The sequence below is a fragment of the Diaporthe amygdali genome (assembly GCF_026229845.1).
Source record: "Diaporthe amygdali strain CAA958 chromosome Unknown NODE_1_length_4327563_cov_65_473760, whole genome shotgun sequence".
NCBI lineage: Eukaryota > Fungi > Ascomycota > Sordariomycetes > Diaporthales > Diaporthaceae > Diaporthe > Diaporthe amygdali.
Window position 1 is genome coordinate 1,730,293 of NW_026517021.1, and position 26,507 is coordinate 1,756,799.

Genomic DNA, 26,507 nt, shown 5'->3' on the forward strand with positions numbered 1-26,507 from the left:
GACCACGGATGGGGTGCCCAATCAGCTCACCCGGGGCTGGCTGCGGGCTCTCACAGGCGGCGAGGTGCCCGCCAAGGAGGCCAATGGGCCGTTTCTGCAATCGGTCCGGGAGCTCTTATCTGAAGGATGGATGCGTCTTGTTGTCTGCGGGGGCGTTGGGATCGTATCGTGATCCGCATTTGATACTGTGGATAGGTTGGACGCCGATGCTGATACTGATGCTGGTGCCGATGTTTTGTATCGACGACGGGTGTGGCGATGCCCACAGCTCACCTGTTGTTAGTGTGAGAGAGCCACGCTGAATGATACAAGTCGTTCGTTGATCGTAGTAGCGTCTTTCATCCGAAGTACTGAGCCCGACCAGGTGGTATCCAGATTGGATTGGATTTACCCCGGATTTTGCGCGGGTGAGGGTGGGGTCGGACGAACGAACAAACGAACAAGCAGACAAAGGGCGGTCGAGACAAGGGTCTGGGGTTCTGAATGGCTGCGTGCAATGCAACCTGGGGCTTTTCGACTCCTGCAAAAGCAGTCTCGGCCACCCGTGTTGTGACCAGGCACATCCTACAGTATTCTTGATACGAAGTGCTAATGGGTGTCGTTTTTCGACAGGCTGAGATGTGTTGTGGCGCCACTGGGACCCCTCCCTTACCTTATCACCTTTTCTCATCTGGGCATCCTCATCTGGCAAAGCGCTTACGTTTTGGCGGGCGTCGTTTCTGAGAAGAGAGCAAACGGACCCTGGGAAGTGACAGCTTCTTTTTTATTGTGTTCTTGGAAGCAAGCCTCATCTCAAAAAGTTTGGCTGCTACGTAGCGTGCCCGTCCTCGAAAAGGGTCATTTTCAGTCTCGTTCCATGTCGTGTCTAGTCTGATGTTTGATGCTACCCTTCATCAGAAGACATCGATCCTTCATCCTAGCCTCCAACAGCTCGTCTGCAGCTTGCCCTACCTTGTGCTACAGTCAAGCTGAGACAGACGACCTGAAGGGCCACCAACCTCTGATTTAGATTTGGCAGTGAGTGAGACCCAATTGAGCGAGCCTCGTGGAGTGCAACCCTCCCACTCGGTGAGTTTGTTCTGCCTTTCGCCGCAACCTGCCAGTCGTTGGTCGCTTCTCTCGTTGTAACGCGTCTCTCGTTGATAACCGACTGCCTTTCTGGACATGGACTGTTATCTCGCGTTTCGTACCAACAGGACCTTCCATTCATCAGCGACTGGCCGATCCTCTGCACCAACATATTCCTCCACTTGCCCCCAGTTCGACTGATTGTTTTTCTGCCACAATCTGGGCTTCATCAATTTTCTCCAAGCATCTTTTGCATCTCATCTGTTGTGAGATTGCTTCAGTTTCCGTGCTTGCTGACCACCTCATCACCCAGAGGCTTCCCAGGTTAGCAACCAAGACTACCCCGCCCTCGTTGCCAGGCAGCTTGTCAACAGCAAAAAGTGGCAAAGATCTTCGATATTATTCAACACTGCGACTTCACTTCTTCTGTTCTCGAAATCCAGAATGGCCGACAACAAGGAGACGGCGGCTGACGTCCCCGTCGCCCACTCCCCCGTCAGCCCCACTGAGAAGGACACCACGGTCACCGCAGCTCCAGCGACGAACGCCAACCATGCCGACGGAGCTATTCCTCGCCCTGCAGGTTGGATGTACAAGGGCTTCAAGCTGGGCAAGCGTGAGCTCTGGTATGCGTCCCCCAAGGTGCAGCTCTTCATGGTCGCCATGGTCTGTTTCCTGTGCCCGGGCATGTACAACTCCCTGACCGGTCTCGGTGGTGGTGGTCAGCTCGACGCCCAGGTGCAGGACCACGCCAACACGGCTCTGTACTCGACCTTTGCCGTCGTCGGCTTCTTTTCTGGCACCTTTGCCAACCGTCTCGGCATCAAACTCACCCTCTCGCTCGGAGGCCTGGGCTACTGCATCTACGCTGCTAGCTTCCTCTGCTACTCTCACACCCAGAACCAGGGCTTCGTCATCTTCGCAGGTGCCCTGCTCGGTGTCTGCGCCGGTCTCCTGTGGACGGGCCAGGGGGCCATCATGATGAGCTACCCGCCAGAGTCGTCCAAGGGTCGCTACATTTCGTGGTTCTGGATCATCTTCAACCTAGGCGCTGTCATCGGCTCGCTCATCCCTCTCGGCCAGAATGTCAACAACGCCACAGGCCCGGTCACCGATGGCACCTACGCTGCCTTCATCGTCCTCATGGCCGTGGGCGCGGTCCTGGCTTTGACCCTGTGCAACGCCGACAAAGTCCAGCGAGAGGACGGCTCTCATGTCATCCTGATGAAGAACCCCAGCTGGTCCTCCGAGATCAAGGGCCTGTGGGAAACCATGTACCTTGACCCGTGGGTCGTAACCCTCTTTCCCATGTTCTTCGCGAGCAACGTCTTCTACACCTACCAGACCAACGACATGAATGCAGCGCACTTCAACACCCGCACCCGCTCTCTCAACAACCTGCTTTACTGGCTGGCACAGATCTTCGGCGCCGTCATCTTCGGCTACGCGCTGGACTTCCACAAGGTCCGCCGCAGCGTCCGCGCCAAGGCGAGCTTTGTCACGCTGGTAGTGCTCACTTTCGTCATATGGGGAGGCGGGTACGACTGGCAGAAGAAGCAGGCCACCCGCGATGTCATCGAGGCTAAAGATGAGAACGGAGACCCAACGTACAAGGGTCTTGTGGACTGGACCGACGGCGGAGAGCTGTACATAGGACCCATGTTCCTGTACATCTTCTACGGCTTCTTCGATGCCGTGTGGCAGACGAGCATCTACTGGTAAGCCCTCACTGTTCTTCTCTTATTAGCAAAAATTAGCCGTGGCCAAGAGCTGACAGCGCATCCCCAAATAGGTACATGGGCGCCCTCTCGAACTCGTCGCGCAAGGCCGCCAACCTGGCCGGCTTCTACAAGGGCATCCAGTCCGCGGGCGCAGCCATCTTCTGGCGGCTCGACGGCCTGAAGAAGCCGTACAACACAATCTTCGGTGCGACGTGGGGCCTCCTGGCTGCCGCGCTGATCTTCGCCGCCCCGATCATCTGGACACGCATCCAGGACACGGTGCCGGTCGAGGAGGACCTCAAGTTCTCGGACGAGACGGTTGCGGACGTCGCGCCGACAGACGCGCTCGGCAAGAACGAGAAGACAGTCGAAGTCTAAGATTGAAAGCTGGACGGTGCATGTCTCGGCGAAATTCAGGTTGTCGCATTCGTAGCTGAGCATTCCATGGACATGAGAGGCTTGTGTGTGCGGGATGGCCATTCACGTCGGCGAACGTGAGGGGGGTCAATGATACCATAGCATGAGTCTCTCTATTGGAGATAATTAATGAGACCAATCACACTTCTCAAGAGTCATGAGCACGGGATGATACCTAAAGTTGTGAAGGAATGTAATCCACAGAACCAAGGTCCAAAGTATGCGGCATGATGTACATGAAATAATTGCTGCCCAGTAGTGGTGTAGTAGCGTGGCGGCCATGCACAGTCAAGCGCAAGGTGGGTCGGCACTCGCGATGATCCCGGATCACGAAGACGCGAGAGGCAAGGTGCAGCTCGACGAAGGGATGTTTTCTTCACGGCAGAAAGCAGCAATGCAACGAGAAATCAGCCAGAATCGCCAATGAATCAAACACGTAGTCCAGAAACATCGAATCGACCCAAGAGCTGCCTGTTTGGGAACACCCCCTAGGCCTTAACCGAGGGCATCACTACGCCCGGACGGACGAACGGGAGCCACGGGCGGCACAGACCGAGCTAGCGCCGGCCGCAATGGCTGACTGGCAGGCGGCTCTGCAAGGGTGGGCCCTTTCATGCTGGCGCCCTGGCTGCTTCAGTGCTCCAGGGGAACGCTGCAGCAGACTGCAGTGCATACTGTACTGTCTGGCTGCATGTCCCAATTGCATGGGATACTGTATGACCCCCTGGGTCTTGCATGGGAGGAGGCAAAAAAGACTGGAGTTCTTCCCCAGGCTCTGGGGGTTCCACGGGCACGGGGTTGAATGGCGAGATGATCGAAGGGGTCCCAAGAGCTCTGTGGTTCTGCTATGAACAGATGTCTACGTCATGCTAGCAGCTCTGGCTGGGTCTGTGGTGCATGTCATGTTAGTGTGGTTGTGTACCCACCATTGGGGCCGAATCCCGCAGCAAAGCTTCCTGGCGCGCATCGTCACCCTTGTCGCATGGAATGATCAGACCACAGCAACGCCGTAGCTTGCGGCCCATTTATTTTATATATCCCCACGAAGGGGACCCATCCTTCTTTCATTCAAGATGGGCCCTCTCTACTCTTCCCTCCGGACCGGCGGCGTTTTGTGTATTCTTTCCCTTCGACTATCGGCCCAATCTCCACTCCTTCTCTTCTGCTTCTAGTCGCGACTACGTTTCTCTCCATCTCCTGCTCGACATAGCAGCAAGGAGAAAGGCAGACTGCACCATCTGGCATCGTGAGCCCTTCCGATAATATTACCACACGATCATGGCGAGCCCCGTAGCCTCCGCGGCCTTGAAGGCGCGTGTTCGCCGTCCTTCCATGCTGAACAAGCTCTGCCACCCCGAGCAGCTGCTGCCACATTTTCCCAATGGCTCGTACATTGGCTGGTCCGGATTTACAGGCGTGGGATACCCAAAGTAAGCTTCCACACTGGGCCAATAGTACACCAGGGCCTGCACTGACGAGGGAAACTCGCGAAACAGGAAGATGCCCACGTACTTGGCCGACCACGTCGAGAAGAACAACTTGCAGGGCCAGCTGCGGTACAGCCTCTTCGTGGGCGCTTCGTCCGGCGCCGAGACAGAGAACAGGTGGGCTGGCTTGAACATGATCGAGCGGAGGAGTCCCCATCAGGTCGGAAAGGCCATTGCCAAGGGTATCAACGACGGCAGCATCAACTTCTTCGATAAGCACTTGTCCATGTTCCCCGTGGACTTGGTATATGTACGTGAACCCGGCTTGTGTAGCTGACGCTGTGGAGTTCTCGGATTTTGCTAACACTTCTTGCAGGGTTTCTACACAAAAGACAAGCCGAACAAGAAGCTCGACGTCGTGGTGGTGGAAGCAACCGATATATTGGAAGACGGCAGCATTGTTCCAGGCGCATCCGTCGGAGCCACCCCTGAGCTTGTTCAGATGGCTGATAAGATCATCATCGAAGTCAACACCTCCATTCCGAGCTTTGAAGGCCTGCACGATATCACAATGACCGATCTGCCCCCCAAGCGAAAGCCCTACTTGATCATGGGAGTTGAGGATCGTATCGGCACGACGTCAATCCCTATTGATACCGAGAAGGTTGTTGGCGTGCTTCATTCCGACTACCGAGACCAGACAGCCCCCAACACTCCAGCAGACGAGGGCTCGCGACAGATAGCCAACCACATAATCGAGTTCTGGACCCACGAGGTAAAGCATGGGCGTCTGCCCGACTCTCTGCTGCCAATTCAATCAGGAATCGGCAACATCGCGAACGCTGTTGTTGGAGGGCTGAACGACTCCAATTTCAAGAACCTGAAGGTGTGGACCGAGGTTATCCAGGACACCTTCCTTGACCTGTTTGATTCGGGCAAGCTGGACTTCGCGACGGCCACCTCGGTGCGCTTCTCGCCCGACGGCTTCAAGCGGTTCTACGACAACTGGGAGGCCTACCACAACAAGCTGCTCCTCCGGTCGCAGCAGGTGTCAAACTCGCCCGAGATTATCCGGCGGCTCGGCGTCATTGGCATGAACACGCCGGTGGAGGTGGACATCTACGCGCACGCCAACTCTACATGCGTTCTGGGTTCGCGCATGCTGAACGGGCTGGGCGGTTCAGCCGACTTCCTGCGGTCGTCCAAGTACTCAATCATGCACACACCGTCGACGCGGCCCTCCAAGACGGACCCGCACGGTGTCAGCTGCATTGTGCCCATGTGCACACACGTCGACCAGACCGAGCACGACCTCGACGTTGTCGTGACCGAGGCTGGCCTTGCGGACGTGCGCGGCCTGAGCCCGCGCGAGCGCGCTCGCGTCATCATCGACAAGTGCGCTCATGAGATCTACCGCCCTATCCTGAAGGAGTACCTCGACAAGGCCGAATGGGAGTGTCTTCGCAAGGGCATGGGCCACGAGCCACACCTTCTGTGGAACAGTTTTGACATGCACAAAGCCCTTGTTGAGCAGGGCAGCATGGCCAAGGTGCAGTGGAAGTAGATTTGCGCGAGGGGCGCTGGTGGCGGCTCGAAGGGAGCCTAGCAGCGGCGCGATAAAGCTTAATATAAACCGTCCATTTTTCTGCATATCCTATTCGTTCTGGCTGTTTCTGGTGACCGCTAAGATAGTGTCAGGGAGATTTGACATATTTGACAGCTGCAGGTCGGAGCTTCTCACAGGTTGGCTGGGACCTTGACGATGGCTTGCTGTCTTGCCTAATGATAGCAACATGCTCACCATGGGTTCCAGCTCATCAACTCAACAACACTCTCGAATCTCGTTCAAGTCTTTCGTTCTTGGCTTTAGCGGGCTTGTTGGATTGAGTACGACTTGATGTTCACTACCATCTCCATTCATGTTGTCATGACGAGCTCGCAGCGCAGCTATCCTCAGCTTCGAAGACGTAATAGCTGATGAACGGTCTTCCCACGAGTCAGACCCGCTTCGGATTGGCCCTCTCGCCTTGTTGACATCGACGGATTGGCTTGCTCTGACATCTGAAGCTGCTTTTCGCCAATAAGAGCCCAGTGCCTAAGACTATCACAGCTGTTTGCCGGTGTTGAGGCCGAGACCAAAGCTCCTGGGCTCCAACTAGTGTTGATACAACTTGGAGCTATCAGTCAACAGATGGGCATGTCGATTTCGATGATGGCTCGACCTCAACTGTGCTCCAAACCCCCCTTTTAAAGGAGAAGATGCTCTGCACCGGTGGCCTCCTCTTTCTTTCCTCTCTCCACATACTTATGAATTTCCAACCGCGGTGAGGGTTGCCCTTGATGGTACAACAGCAAAGCACCAAGGAAAACGCAGCATTGTCGTACACTCCTCCAGCATGGACTATTCTTACGGGGCGGGACGACCTCCCGGTCGACGCTACCAATGGTGCTTGCCGTGCACCGCCGTCTGCGGTCTACTGACTGCCGTAACGCTCGTCGTCGTCAGCCTCGTCTCTTGGATCGACCATGCTGGGCCCTTGACCCCCTTGCATCGGGGCTGCTCTGGAGACCACAGAGACGTTCCAAGACCCGGATACCCTGGGGCCCCTGACCCCGATGAACAGTTTGCTATCATGAATGAGAAAGTCCCCGAGGAGCTTGTGTCGCAGGAAGGGCAGCTGCATGTGCGTGGAAACAAGTTTGCTCGCCGATATGCCCAGGAGGAGCTGGAGGAAGAGACAGACCAGGTCCAGGCCGGCGAGGCAATACCGCCGCCTTTCGGGACCGGGAAAATCAAGTTGCCCAAACTCCCCATCCCTTCGGATATTCTTGACATCCCCGTCGCCATTCCAACACGCATTGAGGATATCATCAGTATGGTGCCTACCGTGGCAGTACCCACCGACGTCGGAGACATTCTCAGCGCTCTGCCTACCGACCCGGGGGTGATCCTCAGCGACTTGCCTGTTCCGACCCTCCCTACGATCCCAGATATTCCTGAGATCCCTGAGATCATCCCCACCACACTCCCCACGCTGCCTTTCCCCATCCCCGTCATCCCAACTGGCATCGACCCTCCGGACCTTCCAATTCCCACGGACCTGCCGGACCTGCCGGACCTGCCGGGATGGCCGGTTCCCACCGACCTCCCCGACGCCCCCAAGAAGCCAAAATACGGCCTCTGGCCCGACTACAGCAAGATCCCGCAGCGGATCCTCGCCATCCTCAAGAAGGTCGTCGGCAACCTAGCCACCGACCAGGAGACCCCAAAGCCCATCCGCCACGTCCTGCGGCTCGTCGACAACATCCTCAGCAAGGTGGGCGGCGGCGCAACCAAGCCTGTGCCCTCGCTGCCGCCCCTGCCCGTACCGACCCTGCCCATACCGACGACGACGACAAAGGCAAAGCCGGCCCTGCCCACACTGCCCCGCCCCACGCGTAGCCCGCGTCCGTGGCCTCCTCCGGGCAAGGGCAAGGACAAGGACGGGCAGCCGGGGAAGCCTGACCGCCCCAAGTGGCCGCCTCGCCCGCGGCCCACTGGTAAGGGCAAGGATAAGGACGACCTCGAGGAGAGGTCCGGCCTGGGCCTGGCCGCCGCCGCCGCTGCCGCCGCCGCCGCTCATCAGAAGCGAGACGCATCGCCGGAGCACGGGTTTGTGCGGAAGAGGGACGAAGGTGGTGGGCCGGTGGATAGCATCCTCGGCGGCGGGGATGTAGTTGAAGGGCGCGACGTGGCTGCCGACGCCGCCACCGGCGACGACAAACCTTTGAGCGAAAAGAACCGCAAGAAGCTCATGGCTGCTGTGCGGAAGGAGATTCTGACTGAAATCGAGTGGGCCGATGACCCGCTTGGGGGCCTGCTTTCCGTCCCAGCGGCCATGGCTGCGTTTGAGGCGGTTTATAGGGTAGCTGAGGCGTGGAAGGCAGATGATGCAGCTGAGCGGGAGTCGCTGTTGCAGTCGTTTGCTTCTCTTGTTGATTATGAGTGAGATGCTCACTGATGATTTGATGGGTGATGACACTTGATATTGTCCTGGACTGCGGACCATGGTTGGATAGTTGAACAACTGTGAAATGAAAAGGGGCGATGGACAGGTAGAGTCGGAAATGTACGGGCTTTCCTCCGGAAGTGGCTTGTAGGTTGATGCAGAGGAAGGCACTCGCACTCTCTAGGTCTAATGATATAAGGCTACGCATACACGCCTCATGTCTTGCGATGAAGATTCATCAACATAAATACCTCTTTCTCACGTGGAATTTCAAATGGAAACCTCTGAGTGTTTGGCTAACGGACGCAAATATTGGAGGCTTTGGGTGAACAGCCCAGTGATTTGAAGATATTTTTTGTGTCATTAATCATATGTCAAGCTCTAATACGGTGTCCTAGTTCGCCTACCCTGTGCGACTTGCCTACCAAAGGCATGAGTGATAACAAGTGGTGTCTTGGGATGGATAATCAGAAGAGGAGAGACAGAAGGGGCCTTGTGAGACCAACGTGAGTCCAAGGACAAGCCTGGAAGGCTGCTGAGATATCAGCGCCTAGACTGTTCCCGTGCATATCTCCCTGTAATCCGTTTGCCTCCGATTTCTCGCGTCTACGCCACGATACGACAACCGCCCGCTCGACATGCCTGGTCTCAACGACTCCCTCCAAGCCGATCACCCTACCGGTGACCGGGTGCCAGACTCTGCTTCAGCCCCAGCGTCTGTGTCGCAGGCGTTTTACGCTGCAACATAAGCTGAGTATCAAAGACCTTCCGATCCAGCACCTTGAAGTCGAACCCGCACGGCGCGAGATCATCCCTCGCCTTAAGCAGCGCGTCGCGCGCGGCCTTGATTTTCTCAGGTGCGCTGTCGTCGTGCACGTGGTACCTGACCCAGAGGGTCCACTTGCCCGCGGAGTCGACCTTGTCGAGCTCCTCAAAGGCCGGCAGGGGCCCAGAGGCCGGGCCCTGGAACGAGGCCGGCGGCGTGTAGTGGCGGACCAGGCTGAACTCCAGCAGGGGGTCGTCGCGGTGGTAGATGTCGTGCGTCTCCTCGACCAGCTGGGCCTTGAAGCGGAAATCGTTCTCGTTCAGCACCGTCGGCAGGTTCAGCTGGTCCCAGATCTCGATCTTCTTGCGCTGCATCACCAGCGACTGGCCGCCCGCCACGCTGGCCGGGTCGGGGATCTCGGTCCAGAAGAGCGCGCCCGGCGTGGTGGTGAGCTGCTTGTGCGGGCCGGTTCCGCCGAAGTCGCTGGTCTTGGAGACCTCGTAGCGGACGGTGACGATGTAGGACTGCTTCTTGACGATGTCGCTGAGCTCCTTCCAGCCTTGGTCGATGTAGGGGCCCATCTGTGCCTGGAGCGGCTCTGCACCCGGCAGGCCGAACATGAAGGGGTCTGGTGCTGGACGGATGCCATTGATGTTGTTCCTTTTGGCCAGGGCCCTTGGCTGTGCTGGGCCAGCAAAGTGGAAGACGCGGTAGATACGAGAGCTTGGGTCGCTCCAGCAGTACGAGCTCAGGATGGACCTTGCGTTGTCGAAGTCGACGTCGTTGATGAACGCCGTCAGAAACAGCTCGTACATCCTGACGGCTGGCGATGAAGCAGAGATTGAGGGCAATGAAAGCAGATCTTGCTGACCATCGAAGGCCTCAAGAGAACCAAAAGCTGCTGTCTGAGTGTGTGGTTTCAGGAAGCGCCCTCGACGCTGGTTGATGTTCTGAGCGAGCTCAGGCGCGGCTCTGCATCTGAGGTTGTTGATGTTGCAGTAGCTGAGCAAGGGTGTGCTACTTTAGACTTGGGGTCGCCGATTTGGTGGGGCTCGTTGCCCTGCACCCCGCCTGTAGGGCTGAACTGAGCCTCCATGCACAGTTGACATGTGTTTGACTCTGGCAGCTCTAGCAAAGAGGCCATTAACAACGAATGTGAAATTTATTTCCATTGACTCGGCTTCAAATCAAGAATGGTTGATGGCTGCAAAAGAGACCTCAGTTCCACCTCAAGAGACCCAGACACGTATAGTAGTAACAAGACCGCTTTGCTTGTGATTTACATGGACAGACCTACTGTCACATATGAAACTTTCACTCACAGCGACCGTTTCCCTGCCCATTCATGTAGTGTTCTCGCCTCAAAGCACGGCTAAGCCTGTCTCGTCTCTTGTTGCTTTGGCAAAGCTGCTTCCTGGCAAATGCTGGTGTTAGAAGGCGACTTTGCTCATCAGGACACAATGCTTCCTTTCAGGATGAAATATCTCGCTCGGTGCATTCATATGCAAATATCATTAGTGGAAGTGCCTATCTTTTTGTGGCCGTGGAATAATGATAAAGCGCAACTGTGTTCCCCAAGAGCGGCAGAAAAGTTAGAAGCCTGGTTAAGGACACCAACTGTCGCATTCCCCGGTAAGGGGAATGTGCCTGATGATTCAATGGAATAGACCAACACAATGCTCTTCACCTCCGACGCAACGGTATAGGACCTATGCCAACAGGAGTCATGGACCCTGCTGAGGTTTCCTGAGCATCTATCCCAATGCCCAATCGTCCAGACATAAACCAACATGTCCCCAAGCCCAAGCCTTCGTCACTCCATCATTTTCTTTTCGTCCACTTAATTGCTCCACCTTGGCTGGTAGAATTCCAGTGGAGACCACATGAAAAGTGTCCATACTGACCTAGGTAGGTCTTGCAAGAAAGGTGTCCGCAATCTTTGCTCTTCCTCCTGTTCCCTTTATGCGATGTTGTCTATTATAAAGGCTCAATGATTCCACTTGATCCCGCCAACGATGTCTGATGCAGCGTCCATCTTCTTAATGAATGGGCTCAATCAAGTAGCAGGGTCCTGGACGGGCACAGAGACGGCACCACGCATAGTGTCCAGGATGACCCGCAGATCACCATACCCCTCAACGCCAGTCTCATTCATTCTGCCGATGATCCGCTCCAGCTTCTCACCGAATGTCTCGGCGCCCACGTGGTCCTTGACATCGAGCTAGAGGAATGGATCACAGTGGTCAGTCTGGCAGACTTGCAGCTTAATGTTAGGTAGGCATGGGGCAAAGAAACTCACAAGATCCTTCTGGTCAGTAGGCTCAGCCAGCCGAATACAGCCCCACAGGTCGCCAACCATGGTGTTCCGCGAAAGGGTACGCGAGACCTCGGCCGAGAGCGGCGTGCCGGCGACGTTGAGTGCGCAGCTCTCAATCACCCACAGCAGCGCGAACGCAGTATCGTTCAGGCTGCCCAGGAATTTCGCGTGGTCACCGCTCGTCTTGCACGCGTCCGCGACCCTCTTAAAGTGTTGCCGGATCGCATTGCAAGTGTTCTCGATCCGCTGCTTCAGCGCGGGCGCCTGCGTCAGCTGCACGCTGGGCGGCTCATGGATGTGGTCCTTGAACATTGCGGCCTCGATCTGCCGCAGCATGTCGTCGTATGTGGTTGGTGTGTTCTGATTGTTGTTCTGGGGGTCATTCTGCTCGGATTGCTGGACTCCCTCGCCTTGGTCGACGGTGACAGCCTGTTGGCCCTCCAAGCCGGTGTTGGCCTCGCAAGAGCTCCCGGCCTGATCAGCCTCTTCCTGTCCTTGCTGAGTCGCCTTCTGGACCTCCCGAGGCTCTGACTGGTACTGCGTGGCTCCATTTGCGATGTTCTGTAGCTCTGAGAACTGTCCCTGGCCCTGCTGCTGATCCTGGTCGCTCACCTCAGCCCGCTCTGCCTTAATGGGCTGTTCACTGCTCTTGACGGTGCGGTTAGCTGTCGCCTGTGCAGACTGGACGAAAAGCGGAGCGATGGGTCCCGCGTCATATGGCCTCGAGAACGGGTTCTGCGGCGCGCGTGGCTCGATTCTCCGTCCCTCGATGACGACCAGCGGCTCCGTGCTGAGCGCCCCCGGATATCCAGGTGTGAGAGCTCCCTGCGGACCATCACCTAGCTCACCCGTGTACTGATTACCGCCGATTACCTTGCTCCTCTTAGCCGCAGGGGCAAGCTGCTCACTCAAGGCTCGCTTGTTCTTCATGTTCAGCTGCCGTCCGTAGGGCACGTTGTATGGGTGAACTTCAGCGCCTGGGATAAGCGCATTGACGAGACCGGGAAAAAGACCGACCGCGTCGGAACGCTTCGCGAGCTCCAGAAATCGGCCCTCGAGTTCGGCGTCGAGAATCTGTCGGCGGTTGAGGTCGTTGGTTACACCTGAAAGGATGTTGGCAACTTTGAGAGAATGGGTTAGCAAATGTGATTCCTGTGTTTACCGTAATAAAAGCTCATTCACAGGGTGGTGAGAGATGGCGTTTTGTCTTTCGACTGCCGGGAAGGAAAGAAATTAAACAATTTAAGCTGACTTACCAGAGCGACTGAGAGGGTCATAAACAAACAGTCCAACGCCCCGTTTGGAAGTCAGGATGGGTATCTCGAGGATGAGCTGACCAATCTTAAGAAGGGCGTTAAGGCCGTTAGTCTTGGTGAGAGTGTAGTCGGAAAAGGTTGAGTAGACGCCGACGTTGTCTATAGAAGGTAGGAGAAAGCCCTTCACGTGCGCCTCCATGTTGCCAAAGTCAACCTCCTCGAAAACGAAAACGTCCCGCCAGGAGGCAAATTCGTGGTAAACATTCTGGGTAACGTTGTCGAAGGAAGTGATGCTCTTGACTGCAGCCTGGACTTGCTTGCCGTAGGACGCCCGAATTTCCTCGGTCCACGGATCAAACGGAAAGCACAGGGCCCGATCAAAAACGGCGTTCTTCACCTGCTTAGGGTCCAACCTTGACAGGAACTCGTGGCACTGCTCTGTTGTGAGGGAACTGACACAAAGTCGTGTGTCCATGAGCTGCTCAATTGTCATTTGGTGGTTGGGGCTGTCAGCCCTCGAGGCCAGCGCACGGTAAGGTTCGTCTCCCATTGTGACTGGAGATCCTGCGGCCAGATCGTTAAAGATAGGGAGGCCTGACGGTGTTTGTGGTCGGCCAGATGCAGGTTTGGGTGCAAGTGGTGGCAAGCGTGATTGCAAGGTTGGGCTTGTGGCCATGGCAGGAAAGGTTTGGGTTCCGCTAAATACAGTAGAAGTCGATGAAAATCAATACCGTCAGTAAAGATTGTAAGTCGGTTTTGGTGGACTAGATTGAAGGGGTACCAAGAATGAAGTGCGTTTGTGAATTCTGCCAGAATTTTGTGGAATGATTCACTGTGAATAAGGATGGTGCACATTTGTCAATTGTGATTGAAAGAGAGAGTCAGGTTTCACACAGAAGTAAGTAAAGTCCATACCAAATTTTGGATTGGCAGGTAGTGATTCATCCACTCGCGCTTGCATTGTTGTTTGTAAATCACCTCCGTGAAATGAAAGTTGAAAATGCAAGCACGACATGCCAAGATCAATCTCAAGATTCACCAAACTATCAAGATTGAGCTTTGAAAGTAGAGAGATTCTGAAGATGACAGCTGACTCAAGATTCAAGCAACTCCACGATCGTGGCCATGTACAGAGCACACAGTTCAAGTGATGAAAAGGGTGCAAATGTGAATATCAAGAGGGTACACAATCTTGGTTGCTGACCTCCGCTTTCCATTTGCTCCTTGAACTTCATACAAAACTGCATTTGTTTGAAGCGTCAAGATGATTTCAATATTATACGTCTCCCAATCGCACACAGCGACTCCGTAGATCTATATAAAACCCTTTGAGGCGCATAAACCTCAATGTTTGTCTTGCTACGTATCGTCTGAGAGTCTAGAGTAATTCATCAAGAGGATCAGGAGTTAGTGGGTGATGTGCGTGTACTGACAGAATCTTGCATAATTACATTTGAAGACACAGCCTCCGAAGACTTTGCAAACACACAAAATTTATCATTTCTCCCCATCACGCTGTCACAGAAAAATGAGACATCTGCCCAAGCCAATTGAAAGGATTGAGATTTTGACTGAAATATCAGCGCCACTTAGATACTTACAACACACCGAAGCTACGCAGTTAGGTACTCGGTAGATAAAAGGATAGATTGTAGCTAGCTAGCCGGCCTTGCGTCACGGTGTCTAAGGGGTAGGTAGGTATGATGGGTTCTAATCACACAATGACCAGCTCGCCATGGTTCTTCGGGTATGGTGTACAACGCTTGAGAATAACTCCAGTCGACCAGTCCTGGGTTCCCAGTGAGACAATAGATGAGGCATCGATGGACGTTCGGATCGTGAACCCTGCCGCCGGATGGGAAAGAGAGCTCTACAGTCATTTCGAAATATTTTCAATCTTCAGGCTCATTGCAGAGTGTCGGGACTCACAGGCATAAACTCATATAGAGGGCTCAGCTGCAGTCGCTGATGTCGGCTCCTCCTCAGTGTAGCTAGTGAGCTGGATGTCACATAAAGCGGGTCCTCCCCAAAGTTTGAGCACGCACTTGAACCAATGAGCATTGGTCTCTCTGTTTTAACTCGAGTAGCCCATGAAAGAGAGTGAATGTGTTGGTATTTATATATATGCAAAGTAGGCGCTTGTCCATTCCACAGCTTCTCTACATTACTAAAGGTGGAAGATCGAGTTGCCTTCTTGCAATTCCTTTCCCTTGGATTGACGTCTGGATAACCGTTCTGGAAAATGAACACTTGCATTGTATATTGAAATCTTGTACTGAGGCTTTAGCATGATTGGGGTTTTCTTCATTTTGCTCAAACAGGTGTGCTTAGTCCTTCTTACTGACTAGTACGAAATCTGACACTATAGCTGTAAAGCGAATCGGGGAGAAAAGATGCTGAATTCAAAGACATAAAGGGATGAAACAATTAGAGAGTGAAGTAGAATTAACCATCCCACGAGTAAAGTCCGAGACAACAGATTCCCCAACTACTCCTGAGACCCGCGGACATTTCTAGTTACAGACTCATTCAGTGTCTTAAACTTGCAGCAATCTTCGCTTGTGCAGACTTATCCCACTGACAGCGGGAAGATGCGTTGATCAGCACACTATTGATTATTTTGTCCTCTTATCCGCATGCCCTTTTCTCCACAACTTCACTGCCCATGTTACCTGGCCCAGAACTCCCAATACCACCGTCCAGAAACAGACAAGACCTTTCAAAATATCAGGCTTGGCCCATTTGACCCCGCACTGCGCAGTTTGGATATGTCTTATCCCCGTAAGCCGTACTGGTCTTGTGCCCAGCTGTTGTCCTCCCCTCAAGGATTGCAGTGTAACATAGTAGGACGACTCTAATTGGAGATGGTGACTATGCGACGCCCTGCACACTGTGCATCGCCGAGGTCGGTTTGGTCAGATTGGAACCTTTATACAGCCCAGATGGATCTAAGAACATGATGGCTCAGCGGTGTATTTGCAGACACGAGTCTCTCCTCACTTCAATGTTGCCCATTCCCACTGCTTGCTCATTGCCTTAAAGTTCTTAAATTCTCCCAGACTATCATGGCGTGGCGTCCAATTCTCCTAACAGCTTTCATGCCATGGCTGGCTAGGTCTGCCCCCAGTGCTAGCCATGATGCTTGGTCGGCTTTCAATGCTTCGGTCAACGGCCGCTTGGAAAGAGATGTACCCTTTGCACTGCCGTGCTTCAGCATTTACAATGGAATGCCGCACACGGCGGACGAGGCCCTCTGCTCCCAGATTCGAGAGAACTATACGGATCCTAGCTTTCGCATCCAATCTACGGCCGGATACATGAACGGGCAGGACGAGGTTTGCCTGTCAGAGCCAGCGGACCAGTGCCTTCTGGACAGCACCGTGAGCCCAGCTGCTCTGCCCCCTGGCAACAGCTCCTGCAACCAAGGCAGTGTCCCATCGTACTACATGGCAGTGCAGGGGGCCTCCGACGTGACCAAGGCTTTCGACTTCGCAAGGAAGTACAACATCTCCCTATCCATCAAGAACAGCGGCCATGACTACATGACGCGCAATAGCCAAAAGGGCTCCCTTGCTCTGTGGATGCATGGCCTCCAGGATATGAGCCATAACGTCTCCTTCACGCCCGAGGGCTGTGACAGCGACCAGCACACCTACGCCGCTGTCATGACCCTCGGCGCGGGCGTCACCGCCAACACCGCGACCAACTTCGCGACAGCCCACAATGCCACTATCCTCGTGCCCGCGTCCTCGACCGTCGGCATCTCGGGCGGATTCGTCCTCGGCGGCGGGCGCGGCGTCCTGAGCCCCGTGTATGGCCTCGCGATCGACAGGGTGGTGCAGTTCCGCGTCGTCACGCCCGACGGCGTGGCGCGCACCGCCAACGCGTGTCAGAATCAGGACCTGTTCTGGGCGCTTCGCGGCGGCGGCGGCGGCACCTTCGGCGTGGTGCTCGAATCCACGTCGCGCGTCGAGCCGGCGCCGATGCCCATCGCCGTCGCGCACCTGAAGCTGCCGACCAACCTGACGGTTGACACCGCCATTGAGTGGATCGGCGTCGTGGCGGAGGACTCCCTCCCCTGGGCACGGCAGGGGTGGGGCGGGCACTTTGCTGCGTCGTACCTGACATATATGAATCCGCTGCCGCGGTTTGCGAACCTGAGCGATGGGGGAGCGTATGCGGCTGAGTCAATGCGGACTGCTTCTGAATATGTTACCTCCCTCGGCGGGACGAGCGTTGTGGAAGTGATGCCAAGCTGGGCTGACGTCTGGGTCAAGTATAGCAAGTCCGAGGAACGACCTTCGGGCGAGTTGCTCATCCTAAGCGGTCGGCTCATACCAAAAGCTCTGTTCGAGACAGGAAAGATAAAGGACGGCATAAAAGGTTTCTTGAGACAAGCGAAGCAGTACGGCTTTAATCCGCTGAGTTTCTATGTGCCGGCAGATCTGCCGTTCACGGTCGAGGGCAGCAGGGATGGCTACGATACCAACACTTCCACTAATCCAGGCTGGTACGACGCGCTGTGGAACCTCGCGGCTGGCTTGTCTATTCCCGCAAACAGCTCCTACGCGACGCGGTTAGAAGTTTTAGTGAACGTGACGAAGATATTACAGCTGGGGCAAGACTTGGCCGGCCCCGGTAGCGCATCGTATCTTCATGAGTCTAGCCCTTTCACAGACGACTGGAAGGATGCGTGGTGGGGACCAAACTACCCACGCCTGGTAGAGATCAAGAAAAAGTACGATCCTGAAATGCTGCTGAAGTGTTGGAAGTGTGTTGGGTTTGAGGATGCTGACATTGAGAGCCCGAGGTATAGATGCCAGGGCAAGCTACAGGGTGATATTGATCGGGCCATCTCATGATCAAACAACTAGCCTTAGGCTTGAAGACCAGGTGCAGTGACTACCAAATTGACTGAGATTATTTATCGTGCTCTAAACTCCGAGTGATAACGAGAGATACCGCTTGTGATCGACTTTATGAACTTTACGCTTGCTTCTATTTGATGGCAACTTGCCACTTCGAGTGTATAAGAGAAAACATCGAATTGCCTGTATCAGAATTTGAGAAGTAGAGTGATATATTACTATTTCTGCGTGCTCCAAACACAATCTTGCCATCGGAATCGCGGCCGTGATGCTCAACCAACAATCCAAATTGCTTGAGACGTAGACTAGGTAGCTTTGAAGTATATGAAACAACTCAAACTAGTTGTCGCCCTCCCCTTCACTTCCTAAACTCCCCATCCAGCGAGTACCCAGTCTTCTGCACAGCCCTCCGATATGCCTCATGCTCCTCTGTCCTGGCCAACCAAGCCTCCACCTCTTCCACCTCCCCTCCCCCCTCCCGCCCACACCGAGCTTCCTCTCCATGATAAATTGTATACTAAACTGCATTACAATATCAGCAGCAGTCAAGCCCTCTCCGACCAACCACCCAGAACCTCTATCTTTTTGAGCCGCGAGCTCGCTGTCCAGCCAATCAAAGTCATTGCGCACATTAACAGCCAGCTTCTCCTCCACTCCAGGCAGAATCCCATCCCGGACCTCCTCAGTATCAGGCAGCTGCCAACGTGCGTACAGGATCGCCATCGCGTGCAGCATGAACGTCCCCTCGGCTGCGTACAGCCATTCCTTGACCTTGGCGCGCGCGGACGATTCTTGTGGCAGCAGCTTGTGGCCGGTATCGTACGTCTCCAGCAGATACTCGGAGATGCTGCCACTCTCGGTCACGACCAGGCTGCCGTCCGTGATCGTCGGCGATTTCCCCAGCGCCTGGCCCGCGGCGCGGATTTGTGCCTTGAAGTCTGGCGGGGCCAGGCCATTGGGTGATCGGTTCGCTGTGACGAGCTTGTACGGGACGTTTAGCGCCTCCATTAGGAAGGCGATTCGGATGGCACGGGAGGCATTAAGGAAGTAGAGGGTAATGTCGGGGGTCTTATTTGTAGACATGATGATTTGTGCTTGTTGGGATTGAGTGGTCCGTGTCAAATGTTGTGGGACTGTGAGTGAGGAAAGATGCGAGGAAGCTCGTAGTCGTCGAGCTTGAAGCTGGTCAATGACTTTTGGAATGGAGCTCTGCGCGGAGACTAGAATCGAACTAGAATCGGTTTGATTCATTTGTATCCTCAAGACTGGTGATCAACATTCCGAATTTGGAGAGCTAGCTACTTGGAAATTGACACCTCGTCGGTCTCATCTGCCCGTCCCCCAGCCAAGGCACTGTTTTCGATTGAGGAACTTACCTAATTTTTGATTAATGTATATCAAGGAGTCATAGATGCGAACTCATTTCAGAATTAAGAGAAGAACTCAGTATATCTTTATCATAATGATTAACAGGGAAGGTACAGGAAAATAAGCTTTTTGAAAATCATCGCATCTTATTTATCTTCTGGTTAATTCTCAATCCTCTGGAGCATATAGCTCCCAAAATTAAAACCTTTCAATATGTGTAAGCTGAAGTTTTTTCTCAGGATGAATTCTAATCTGACACAACGATGACCTTGCGGATGCATCTTAGTCTTCTCCACGCTTGAGTTGCTTGAGTCGCTTAGCCATCCGATTGTCAGAGCCATTGTTAAATGTCCTCTTTCTCTGCTTGACACTGATATTTTTCTCCGAATCGCTCCTCAGATCTGGCCCTGCTTCTGCGTCCGCATCTATCTGACCCTTGACCGAGCGCATAGACTTCCAAACCCGTCCCTTGATGAGGTCTATATCAAGCACAACGAGGTTGCTTCCCTCATCTGAAACCAAAGGGAGTTCAAGGTACAAGCTACCGCCCTCCTCGAGCGATGCTCCCCTCTTGGATAGCGCCTTCGATCGCAGAGCAGCTCTCCCGACGGGCGGCAACCTTCTCCTAAGACGAAGGACAACCACGGCATCTCTCCCAGCATATTCCATGTCGAAAACATCGAGGACGTATTTTCCATCTGGTATACGGCGGGGTGGTTTCGTTCCAGTGGTTGGTTCAAGGTCAAGAGTTATTTCCCAAATATCGTAGCAGATTTCGGATAGGACTTCTAGTGCCATCAAGTCCTCTTTCTTTGTGTCGTGGATGGGGTCGGAAATAAGTTGGAAGGACCTCTGATCTTTGATGTTAACCTCTACGACATGTCGCCGTTCGACGCCTTTTGTCTGTTGGAAAAGGAATTTGTCAGTGGGACTTGCTAGATCATGTGCTGTTGTCAACTTGACCAACCTTGCAAAACAGCACCTTTGCGGTACCGGAGGTATGAGCAGTGAAGTTCCCCTTTGGCGTTGTCATCTGGACGGCCAATGGGGCTCCTTTGTCAAAATACTCTTCGACATCCATTGTATTTGCCAGACAATCAGCAGCACCTTCAGCCGCTGTCCATTTCCAACCGACCGCTTGTATGTCCTCCATGATTCTCATTGTGATAGACCCCTTAGTAGTTCTTTGCGACCAGAGGCGGCCCCGATTATTTCCGAAATCCTGCATCTCGCTTCTGGCTTTCAAATTGCTAATACTGCCGCCTGCCAGAAGGACATACACGTTTTCGCCCTTCTCAGCAGCACGGTTGATATTGCTTTTGGCTAAGTCGAGTATGCCACGGTAAGCCTTTTCCCATCCAGTTTGCAATTTCTCGACGGGGATGTTGATGGAAAAGGTGTGTTTCTCAAGGTCTGTAGGCGTATTTGACAAGTCAATGGTGAGCCGGAATGGCGGCCTGTTTGAGGGGAACTCTTCTTTCCCTTGGAAGAACCTAGGCTTATCTGAAAGAACGTTGGCTTTTTCCTGGAAGAATTTGTCGAGAAAGGCTGTTCGAATCATGCCTCGATGCTTTTCTGGGAACCTCGCTCGGGCGTTCCAGTCCTTCGTCATCTGTTCATCGATAACCTTGCCAATTTCTAGTTCCCATAGAGCGTAACCACCTTTTTGTCCAAAGTCGCTCTCCTTTGGGGAGAAGAACGCAGGGCGACCGTCGGATCTCCACACAAGCGCGCCGTCGGCACCTCCCATGAAATGTCCACCGAAATCAAGGACCATCAGATAATTGTAATTCTTCAACTGTCTCGAATATCGTGACAAGAGGTATTGTGCGCGTGCTGCAGCCTCAAACATGAAGGTAAACTCGATATTTTTGCCTGCAACGGTCTTGTCCAGAATGGGGCTGAGGTATTCTTGAATTTTGTTTTCGCGGGCTGACCATGCGTTCGGTATGCAGAGAGCAATAGTCCGGATCTCAAACTCCTCTTCCAGACCTTTGGTCAATGTTTTGTTTACGATGTCAGTGAAAAAGCCTAGCAATATGCCGTCAAGAGTATCATTGAACTCTTGTTTTGCAATTTCAGATTCCAAAGATGACCAATGCTCGAAGAGCTCTGCCGTATAAGGATGGCAGAGCTGGCTCCGGAAGTAAGGGAAGCTTTTCATAGAGGTGCGTCTCTTGGTCGCTTGTTCGGCTGCATCGTAGCCAAAAAGGAAAGGCGGTCCATCGAAAGGACATGCAAGCGACGGAAATTCGCCTCGTTCAAAGCGCCTGCCTGAATCGTCGCACGCTCGAGTGTCCTGTATTTGCAACTTGTCGACGATCCTTCGTGTCTTGGTGATTCTGTTGATTTCAGTCACCACAACAACAACACGAGTCGCTGTACTCCCGAAGTCTACGGCAACATCGCTTTTAAGAACATGTTAGCAGTGTAATAAGGCAGGATTTGAAAGTCTTACCCTATTCGGTATGTCTCATCGTGATCTGCTGGGTCCTCCATGACGACTTCGGAGAGATAAACTGTCTTTAAATATGTCTTAGCGTTTGTTGAAATGGAGATGAAGAAGACCTGAGTTTCAACGGTAGTCAAGATGAAGTCGGTTGAAGGCGCTTGGTCAAACAATTCTGTAGCTTGTACCTTGGCTGTTGTAATTTAAAAAGGTAAGAAGTCGAGATGAGTGTTTCCTTTGTGAGAGAAGGAACAGCCTTAGGGTTAAATAAAAGGGAATCAGGTGTAGAAATTTAGAAAAAATTGGGTATGATAAAGAAGAGCGCCATAGAAAGTACCAACCAGATGATGTAAAAGTTGCAAGAGGTAACCTGGGAGTGAAAGTCAAATGCGAAGTAAGCCACTAAATTAAAGTCGGTACCACGTTCAGAGAATGGACTGCCTTGCTCTCAACCCTTCCTTGGACATCTCGCTTTATGAGAGTGTCTTCCTCTCCGTTGTGCTGGTATGCGATATGTCAAGTGATTTGATGTGTAGGGGCGAGGTAGGTATGGCCAAGAGTCGAATTTGACTTGAGACCTCAGAATTCAAGGGTAAGATGTTGCAGTAAGTTTGTGTGGGACCTGAATGCAGGAACTGTGGAATGGGGTTGGTGTGGGATGCGTGTGTGTGTGTGTGTGTGTGTGTGTGTGTGTGTGCGTGTGTCAAAAAGAAGGAAGAAGCAAGATATGTCGGTGAAGTGTTATTTGCGCATGTAGAGAAAGAAGTTGTCCAGTCCAGCCCTCTTGAGGCCCATCAGTGTTGCTATCTGACGGTCGTCGCTAAGCTAAACCGGATTAAAGAAGATTTGCTTTTGACCAGGGATTCTGTCGCCTAATTCATGGAAACGGAAAGAACACACCTTTTTTGAATATAAGCGCTGTAAATCACCAAAACTCAAGCATGCGAGGTAAATTGTCCAGGATTTGTACCTAGCAATGGCTTGTAGCCCATCATGTGGCCCAAACCGGGGCATCTGCCAAGAGTGCTGAATCGGGCAGGTCCCAGCCTCGTGCTCGAGGTTGTGGTCCGTGAAGAGGTGCAGCTACAAGACTGGTTCAAGATCCAGTGTTTCGATGGGTGGGTGTCCTCGCTCACTTTGCTCAATTTGAGTACGTCTTCAATAAATTTTGTCGAAAAGTGGGCTGGGGTTCCAAAGACAGTCGGTGAAGGGTTTCATTTTGTCGAAAAACGATCCCCTAGCAGTGCCTTCGAAAGGGCGAGGGAAAGCAATGTATGTTTTTACCATCGTTGGAGACCATTCGGTTCATGATCATATTTTTTCATATGTACCTGGCCAACGGCGTACAATTCATCACAGAAATTCGGATTGCTCAATGATTGACCGACCACCCAAGGGGTAGCGGGATGGTCGTTACTTACAGTCTATTAACAGAGACGGTATTCTCTTCATGGCATAGAAATATGGATGGGAATAGGTATTCTCCTTTCGCTGCCCACATTGGCATCTATTTCTGTACAATTACATGCTCTACATGTATCTTTCTTTATGGTGTCCTGGTTGGCTCACAAGGACTGGTGACCCGATCCAGTATCTGGCGCCAAGCTACCCACTCACAACGGTCGCCTTCATGTCTTTCCAAAGTTGCCCTTCTGTCTCATGCAGCCTTGTCAATGTAAACCATTCTTGTTCGTATGAATCTTGATTGCAATGAGAGTGTTGTGTCAAGGGTACTCCAATTCTCGATTCTTGTGTTCAGAAAGGGGTCTGCTGAGGAACGTGCTGCTTTTCGGACATGCTGCCCCGTGTTGGATTGAAGGCTAGTCGCTCCAGCAGAGCCATCAACCACAAGCACAAATTTTGAGCTCCTGAAATCATACTTATTAGCACTTTTCATACTAACCATACAAGGAGGTAAGCGTCAGGCGAGGGTCAGGTGATGTGGTAACTTGCCATCACTTTATTCCGTTCCAGTGGCCGGTTGGCAGCTCAACCGGAGGCAGGTTGCTTCCTTGGCCGTCCAGGTCGACGCTGTCTAGGGGCTTCGACTTGCTTTTCCTTTGCTCCTGCTAGAGCCAATCGATTGGCATTGGACGCACCGTTTGCTCGCGTCATGTACCGTCGCTTCGGACGAGGCACTTGGCTCGCATTGTTCTGCTCGTTTGCAAGTGCTTCCTGGGTCTGGGTCTGGGTGGTAGTCGTGGTGGCATTTGAGGCGGTAGTCAGGACGGCACTGTTTTCCGCGTCGTCCATGTTGCGCACAGTCTGTCGACCGAGCACAAAGCGACAGAATGGAGATCTCGTTTGGTGCACCAGCACAGGATCGTCGTGAGGTTCCCAACTGTCAAGGGTCAGGCCACAGTAGGGACAAGAGACATTGTCATCATTGTAAGTGGCCTTGTCATATGAGAAAAAGCCGGCACGGGCGAGCTGCTCAGGGGAGGGCTTGTCTTCGTTGATTTCCCAATCGAGCTTCCAGTCCAGGAACGAGGCGATCCTGTTGTGATACTGAAAATAAGGCTCGAGGTCGCACTCGATCTTGGGATTTTTTGGAGGCATTCTCGAGGCTTGCTTGAATAAGGTTGGACGGGAGATTCGTGGTCATTGATGGCGGTTGTGGTTGTGGTTGCGATGAAAAGACATGTTGTGGAAAAGGGGGGGGGGCCTGCCACCTGGAAGGGAGATACAGATGGATGCGAGGTTTTCGGGATTAACTAACTCACAGTGGCAAGTGTTGGATAGGTTCTCATCCCATCCCATCTTAGAACCAAAATTCGAACTCAATTTCTTCCATTTTCTTTCGAGGTACAGACATCGGACCAATCACTCCAGGGAAGAAAGGGTTATAGCTATGGAATAATAAAAGATCCCTACTTAACAAGAAGACGAGTCATTGAACTATGAGAAGATGGATACCTTTACAACTATGTATTGTGAAGCAGTAGAATGAATTCTTACCACACATACTCAGGGACGATAGACTTCTGATGATAGGTGTGACATACCTATGTATGTACGTGCTCATGCCAGAAAATATATGTACAGCAGTGCCCAACCTGCAACCTCCTGCCTGCCAGCCCAGAGCAGTCTACAAATTGAGTTTCATGCCTTGTGATTACCTAGTCTCATCGCGCAATCTGGAATTTTAAGTAGCCGTGTGCCTGATTGCGTGGCACAAGTCAAGCTAATGGACGCGAACATGGCCCTAGTGCAATGGGTAGGCACGAACTGAGATATAAATTCCAGAATTTGGATTTTTCCAGATGACCTTGCTCTTCTCTCCGAGAATTTCTTGTTTAAAAATGCCTGTGCCTTCCATTTCGCAACTCGCTCACAATCTGCAGGGCGAAGTGGCCAAATTTCCAGACCCTGTTGCAACCAGTGAGACACACAAATCGCGACTTTGAATATTTGCCGTCTCAATCGTGAGGCTTTATTCTTTTTTTATTTCACTGGCACCTAGCTTTGAGAAAAAAACGGTTATTTGGGTATTATACACAGCAAAACGACTCAAGAGCATCTCCACGCGCCTTCAGATCCACTCCCTAATCAGCACAAACAACGGACCGCCACCATGGAGCCTCCAGACCAGCAACAAGTCGTGCAGCTCCAACGACCAGAAGGTCTTGAAGCACCATCAGGTCGGAGGTTTGACCATACCCACAGAGTCAATCATGAGAGCCTGAACTCCCTCAAGCCGGGAGGATGGCTGGATGACGGCGTCATCAACACGTTCTTTAGCAGTCTCTGCCTGGCACGGCCCGGGAGATATTTTGCCTTCGACAGCACGGCCCTTGAGAGCCTGCGACTACTTGCATTTGATCAAGATCTAACATCAGAGGAGATTGACAACTATTACCAGCCCTACATGACCCGTGCTGCTACCGTCACCGGCAGCAGAGGTTTGTTGTTCATGCCATTCTGCGTGAAGGGGAACCACTGGATCTTAGTTGTTCTTGACTTCAAACAACAGGTCATCCTTGTTTACGACTCCATGGCTTCTCGTGATAAAAGACCTGGCGAGATGTCCAGGTGGGCCTGTTTGGCACAACCAATCCAAATTGCCCAGAAATTTGCGGAGGTCTTTGGAGACCAATCCGGATGGTCGCTCCGGCTCATCTATATTCCAATCAAGCCAACCGTGACGGAATGTGGAGTCTTCATATGCTTGATGGCTCTGCATCAGACCGATGGGTACCAGCTGGAGCTCGAATGGCATGTGAGGTTCTTTCCCGATGGTTCTGACAACCAGTCTTATGCGCTCAGTGATACCTACTGGCTTGCAGGCCGAAAGATCATTTTCGAGACCTGCAGGAGATATTCCACGCCTGGCTCTGATGATTCATTGCGGAGGCTCGATTCCATTGAGGCAGCTATTGATCAGGGTCTGTGGAGAGCATTGCAAGACCCACTGGAAGAGGAAACCCCTCACGGCCTCACTGCATATCGACTTGGGCAGTCCTACAATATGGACCGCATCAAGGAGGCACTCACAGAGGTTATAAAGGCCATAGAAGAGCTCGGGTCGGAGGAGTTCCTCAGACGCGATGTCACAATCTTGAGCTGGGCATGCCAGCCGTTTCTATCATCACAGGGGGAGGTTTATCGAGAAGAAATTGTGAACAGAGCAAAGAGATACGCATGGCACGATCCAGAAGCGGCCAGAAACTTCAAGGAGGACCTTAACCGTGCCCTTAGTGGTCTGGTAGCCTTGGAATCGCATGCTCGATCGGCCCACGATGCAGAAGACGTACAATCGGGGGCAGAGACCGAACCAGAGGCTTCCACCTCGTCTCAGAATACGCCCAGAGCGTCCTGAAGCATAAGGCATACGAGTTCTTCCACCAATACTGCACTCGTA

The 26,507-nt window shown here is 53.0% G+C and overlaps 10 protein-coding genes across 10 annotated transcripts; 5 read left to right on the forward strand and 5 right to left on the reverse strand.

Annotated features, from left to right (window-relative positions):
- Positions 1-1,512: 1,512 nt before the first annotated feature.
- J7T55_006104 (uncharacterized protein) lies at positions 1,513-3,167 on the forward strand (the record flags this gene model as incomplete). The annotated part of the gene is made up of 2 exons (XM_053140634.1): positions 1,513-2,786; positions 2,861-3,167. 2 exons carry the CDS (start codon positions 1,513-1,515, stop codon positions 3,165-3,167), a joined length of 1,581 nt encoding a protein of 526 aa, XP_053000872.1.
- Positions 3,168-4,484: 1,317 nt separating this feature from the next.
- Positions 4,485-6,197, forward strand: J7T55_006105 (cetylhydrolase; the record flags this gene model as incomplete). Its single annotated transcript, XM_053140644.1, has 3 exons — positions 4,485-4,636; positions 4,703-4,943; positions 5,010-6,197. 3 exons carry the CDS (start codon positions 4,485-4,487, stop codon positions 6,195-6,197), a joined length of 1,581 nt encoding a protein of 526 aa, XP_053000873.1.
- An 832-nt stretch (positions 6,198-7,029) lies between these two features.
- J7T55_006106 (uncharacterized protein) lies at positions 7,030-8,622 on the forward strand (the record flags this gene model as incomplete). Its single annotated transcript, XM_053140655.1, has 1 exon — positions 7,030-8,622. One exon carries the CDS (start codon positions 7,030-7,032, stop codon positions 8,620-8,622), a length of 1,593 nt encoding a protein of 530 aa, XP_053000874.1.
- Positions 8,623-9,297: 675 nt separating this feature from the next.
- Positions 9,298-10,203, reverse strand: J7T55_006107 (rna polymerase ii mediator complex subunit; the record flags this gene model as incomplete). Its single annotated transcript, XM_053140666.1, has 1 exon — positions 9,298-10,203. One exon carries the CDS (start codon positions 10,201-10,203, stop codon positions 9,298-9,300), a length of 906 nt encoding a protein of 301 aa, XP_053000875.1.
- Positions 10,204-11,444: 1,241 nt separating this feature from the next.
- On the reverse strand, positions 11,445-13,511 carry J7T55_006108 (uncharacterized protein; the record flags this gene model as incomplete). The annotated part of the gene is made up of 3 exons (XM_053140677.1): positions 11,445-11,609; positions 11,688-12,826; positions 12,962-13,511. The coding sequence occupies 3 exons, from the start codon at positions 13,509-13,511 to the stop codon at positions 11,445-11,447; spliced, it is 1,854 nt and encodes a 617-aa protein (XP_053000876.1).
- Positions 13,512-16,026: 2,515 nt separating this feature from the next.
- J7T55_006109 (6-hydroxy-D-nicotine oxidase) lies at positions 16,027-17,823 on the forward strand (the record flags this gene model as incomplete). The annotated part of the gene is made up of 1 exon (XM_053140688.1): positions 16,027-17,823. The coding sequence occupies one exon, from the start codon at positions 16,027-16,029 to the stop codon at positions 17,821-17,823; it is 1,797 nt and encodes a 598-aa protein (XP_053000877.1).
- Positions 17,824-18,187: 364 nt separating this feature from the next.
- J7T55_006110 (uncharacterized protein) lies at positions 18,188-18,912 on the reverse strand (the record flags this gene model as incomplete). Its single annotated transcript, XM_053140699.1, has 2 exons — positions 18,188-18,258; positions 18,318-18,912. 2 exons carry the CDS (start codon positions 18,910-18,912, stop codon positions 18,188-18,190), a joined length of 666 nt encoding a protein of 221 aa, XP_053000878.1.
- A 567-nt stretch (positions 18,913-19,479) lies between these two features.
- J7T55_006111 (uncharacterized protein) lies at positions 19,480-21,696 on the reverse strand (the record flags this gene model as incomplete). The annotated part of the gene is made up of 3 exons (XM_053140710.1): positions 19,480-20,100; positions 20,165-21,605; positions 21,656-21,696. 3 exons carry the CDS (start codon positions 21,694-21,696, stop codon positions 19,480-19,482), a joined length of 2,103 nt encoding a protein of 700 aa, XP_053000879.1.
- A 1,905-nt stretch (positions 21,697-23,601) lies between these two features.
- On the reverse strand, positions 23,602-24,205 carry J7T55_006112 (chromosome segregation protein; the record flags this gene model as incomplete). The annotated part of the gene is made up of 2 exons (XM_053140722.1): positions 23,602-23,681; positions 23,746-24,205. 2 exons carry the CDS (start codon positions 24,203-24,205, stop codon positions 23,602-23,604), a joined length of 540 nt encoding a protein of 179 aa, XP_053000880.1.
- Positions 24,206-25,220: 1,015 nt separating this feature from the next.
- J7T55_006113 (uncharacterized protein) lies at positions 25,221-26,465 on the forward strand (the record flags this gene model as incomplete). The annotated part of the gene is made up of 1 exon (XM_053140733.1): positions 25,221-26,465. One exon carries the CDS (start codon positions 25,221-25,223, stop codon positions 26,463-26,465), a length of 1,245 nt encoding a protein of 414 aa, XP_053000881.1.
- Positions 26,466-26,507: the final 42 nt, after the last annotated feature.